This window comes from Hibiscus syriacus, unplaced genomic scaffold, assembly GCF_006381635.1.
Source record: "Hibiscus syriacus cultivar Baekdansim isolate YM2019G1 unplaced genomic scaffold, ASM638163v2 tig00111239_pilon, whole genome shotgun sequence".
Taxonomy (NCBI): domain Eukaryota; kingdom Viridiplantae; phylum Streptophyta; class Magnoliopsida; order Malvales; family Malvaceae; genus Hibiscus; species Hibiscus syriacus.
In genome coordinates this window covers 341,144-344,673 of record NW_024063031.1, presented here as the reverse complement: position 1 = coordinate 344,673, position 3,530 = coordinate 341,144, and the positions used below count along the sequence as shown (strand labels likewise).

The 3,530-nt window shown below is 32.5% G+C and overlaps 1 protein-coding gene across 1 annotated transcript; it reads right to left on the bottom strand.

Annotated features, from left to right (window-relative positions):
* Positions 1 to 1,751: 1,751 nt before the first annotated feature.
* LOC120157295 (xyloglucan glycosyltransferase 4-like) lies at positions 1,752 to 2,887 on the bottom strand. The gene is made up of 2 exons (XM_039168471.1): positions 2,585 to 2,887; positions 1,752 to 2,508 (listed from the first exon to the last, which is right to left on the bottom strand). Exons 1-2 carry the CDS (start codon positions 2,759 to 2,761, stop codon positions 1,870 to 1,872), a joined length of 816 nt encoding a protein of 271 aa, XP_039024402.1. The 5' UTR covers positions 2,762 to 2,887; the 3' UTR covers positions 1,752 to 1,869.
* Positions 2,888 to 3,530: the final 643 nt, after the last annotated feature.

Sequence of the window (3,530 nt, the reverse complement as noted above, 5' to 3'; positions counted from 1 at the left end):
CATTCTAGTTTTCAGTTTTTACATTGAATTAGAGTTTTGACTCATCTATTTCATCATCCCTGAAATCAAGACCTTTAAACCCTAATTACCCCAACGAAGATTTTCAGCCTCATGTAAATGCTAAGGAGTGACCGGACTCGGCATCACTCGTCTTAGGCATTGAGGTTTTCTTATATAGAAAATTCCATTTTATACTTTCACATCTATTTGTTTGAATTTATTTATCATTAACGATGATTATTTTGTAATTTATTCGCATATAAACAGGTTCGTCTATGTATAGGTGTGACCTATGATACATCACATGTCCCCAAAATTTAAAAGCTCCACGCATGAATACCATTTAAACTTGTCTATGTGCAACTTTTGTACCCTAATGCCATTTTCGTTCGATAGAAAAACAAACTTTCCGTTTGGTTCTTGAGAAACTAGCAGCAGAAAGTTACAAACAAAAAATTTGACAGTATCTTTAATTGTTTTCCATAATGAATTTTTGATAAAAAGATCTCATAAATCTCTCATAATTTCAAAATTGATAAATTAATTATTATTATAAAATATTTTAGAGGCTTCATTTTAAAGAGTAACATATATACACACGTCATTTGAAACGAACCTTATATACTTATATTAATTAAACAATATTAGACATAACATGAAAAATATACCGATAGATATGTTATTGTATTAATAATGTATGCATTTGATTTTTAGATATTATTTAATATTTCAATAATATTAAATAATATGTATATTTTCTAAATTAATATTAAAGGTTAATTTTATTTACAAATTATAGTAAAAACAATTTAGTAAAATGTACTTTTGAATAATCTTATATTCTCTCAACAAGAGATTATTATTTTACATTATGAATAAATAAATTAAATAAGGTGATGTACTATTTCGAATAATATACTTAATAAATTTACATTCCGATATTTCTATACATAATGTACTCATACATACACACAATGTTGCCTACCTATCCGCTTGATTTGGTCCGTGTCTATGTTAACATGTACATTTGACACGAAGCCAACATATTTCTTTTTTAAGTATTGTTCGTGTAATTTTTTTTAAATATCTTTAATTAACAAATTTATTTAAATATCTTTAAATAACAAATTTATTTCATCGATGAGTACGGAATTACTTTTAAAATAATATTTTTTTATCACTACACAAAAATATTTTATCTCTTAATAATTATAGATTGGTCCTTAGACTTTTAGATATTCCAATTTCATCCTAAACTATGATTAGTCCTCAAATTTTGAACATTTCAATTTCATCCCCAAACTATGACATTCATTCTAAATTGGTCCCTAAACTCTTTTAACATTCCAATTTCATCCCAAGCTATACACATATACTAATTACATCCCTTGTTAATAAAATCATTAGGCCAAGTTATATTATTGTATGTTTGAGGGGGAAAACAAATTTTAGGTTAAACTATGGTTGAAACTAATTACACATTTGGATGAATTTGGGGATGAAATTGGATTATTTAAAAGTTTGGGGCCAATTTATAAAGAGAGTCATAGTTTATGGATGAAATTAGAATATTCAAAAGGTTAAGGACCAATATAAAATAAAGGTTATAATTTGGGACATACGATGCAATTAACTCTTTTTATCACGATAAAAAAAAACTCTCTTTATTCATACACAGTTAACTTGTAGAAGTATACAATAAACTCAGTTTTTAATCTCTTAATAACTCAAGACATCATTGTTTCTCTCTCTCTCTAGCTGTTTGATGTCCAGCTTTCATCCATGGAAATCAATCCAAACTCTGTATATTCACTAAAAAAACATTATAATTTGACGAAGAAGAAGAAGAAAGAATTAAAACCTCTTCTTTTAACTTATCTGTTCACCAATCAAATCCAATCCCACTACTAGAAATGTCAATCCTTGAAACAACAGGAAGTAGAAATGAACTCCATGTGCAGACAATAAGCTTCTTGCTGCTGCTGTTAGTAGGAGAAGAGCCAATGCAAGTTCTTTCCTGTACAGCTTGTTTCTCTTCTTCGATGGGGCGATTTCCTCTCGTTGTTTGAGTTTATTCAGCGTCTCTAGCCCCGACTCGGAGTGTCTCCTTGTGATCTTCTCTTCGTTCGATGATTTCGATTCCCTCTCCACTAAGGCCACCAAGTCGGATTCCGATGATCGGCCTGTTTTCTTCGTTACTACCCATTCGTAGGCGCTTCCGAGCTGGAACAGTCCCGAGATCATGGCGTTGAATTTCGTTACCGACATTGTGTTTTCGAAGAGAAGGTATGGGACCAGGAACGGGAATGATTTTGGGGCCGGGAGGATGTTTAGGAGTGACATGAAAATCGGGACGTAACAGATGACCCATAGGGGAAGTTCTGCTTCAGGGATGAACATTGTCAAAGGAAGTATGACGCAGAACAATGTGAAGGAGTAGAATGGAAGTACGAGCTTCCTCAGTAGGAAAAACAGGAAAATCAAGTTGGCCTTCTTTGATATCGATATCTGCATCGATGAACACAAATCGTTATAATCGAATCACACGTGCATTTAACGGATTAGGATCGGGAAGTAGTCGAACCTTGGATCTCATGATGGCCGGGAGACATAATCGGAACAACTGCATTGGACCCGAATGCCAACGGTGCTGTTGTTTCTTGTAGGCTTCATAAGACTCGGGCAATTCACAAAGCACTTTAACATCATTGAGGAAGATGAATTTCCATCCGTTTAAGTGCGCTCGGACCGCGATATCCATGTCCTCGACGGTTGTTCTCTCGAGCCATCCACCGGAGTCCTCCAAGGCCTTGATCCTCCACACCCCCGCCGTCCCGTTGAATCCAAAGAAGTTAAGGAAAGCGCCGTTAACTTGCTGCTCGACTTCAAAATGTCAGGAGTGTGAACGTTAAATATTAAATGATTGAGAGTTAATCTTTAAACAAATACTATATTGCATTTACCTCTATTAATACAATCAAAGTCGAGTTATTTTTTATATGTAAACAACTAATTTTATTAAAAATAGAAAATGCCCAAATTACAATAAATGTTTATAATCACAATAGTAAGTTAATACATAATAAAAATATTTTCATATAACAATTAACACAAGAAAATTAATCACTTAATATCACACGAGGACCATACAAGGAAATTTGTTAAAAACCTAATCAAATAAACTCGAATAAAAGGTAGATAAAAATATATCTGACTGTATCAATAAACGAATCATAAAAGAGGATCAAACTATTGAAAGATCATTGACAAACTGTAAATCAGAGTCGAGCAACGAGAAAAACTATTCACGAACACAACCCGCGTATCCAAAATTCAATTTGAGGATCCAAAGCAGAGAATATCAGCATGATAACAAATAAGTGTCATCTTGATCAGTCGTGAAGAAATCAAACCCAAACCTAGAAAAAATGATAACTAAAAACAACATTCAAGCGAAGGAAAATGTGTCATAAAGATAGAGAAAAACGTGCCATAAAGGGGATATTAAAAACTTAAAAACAGAAAAAAAG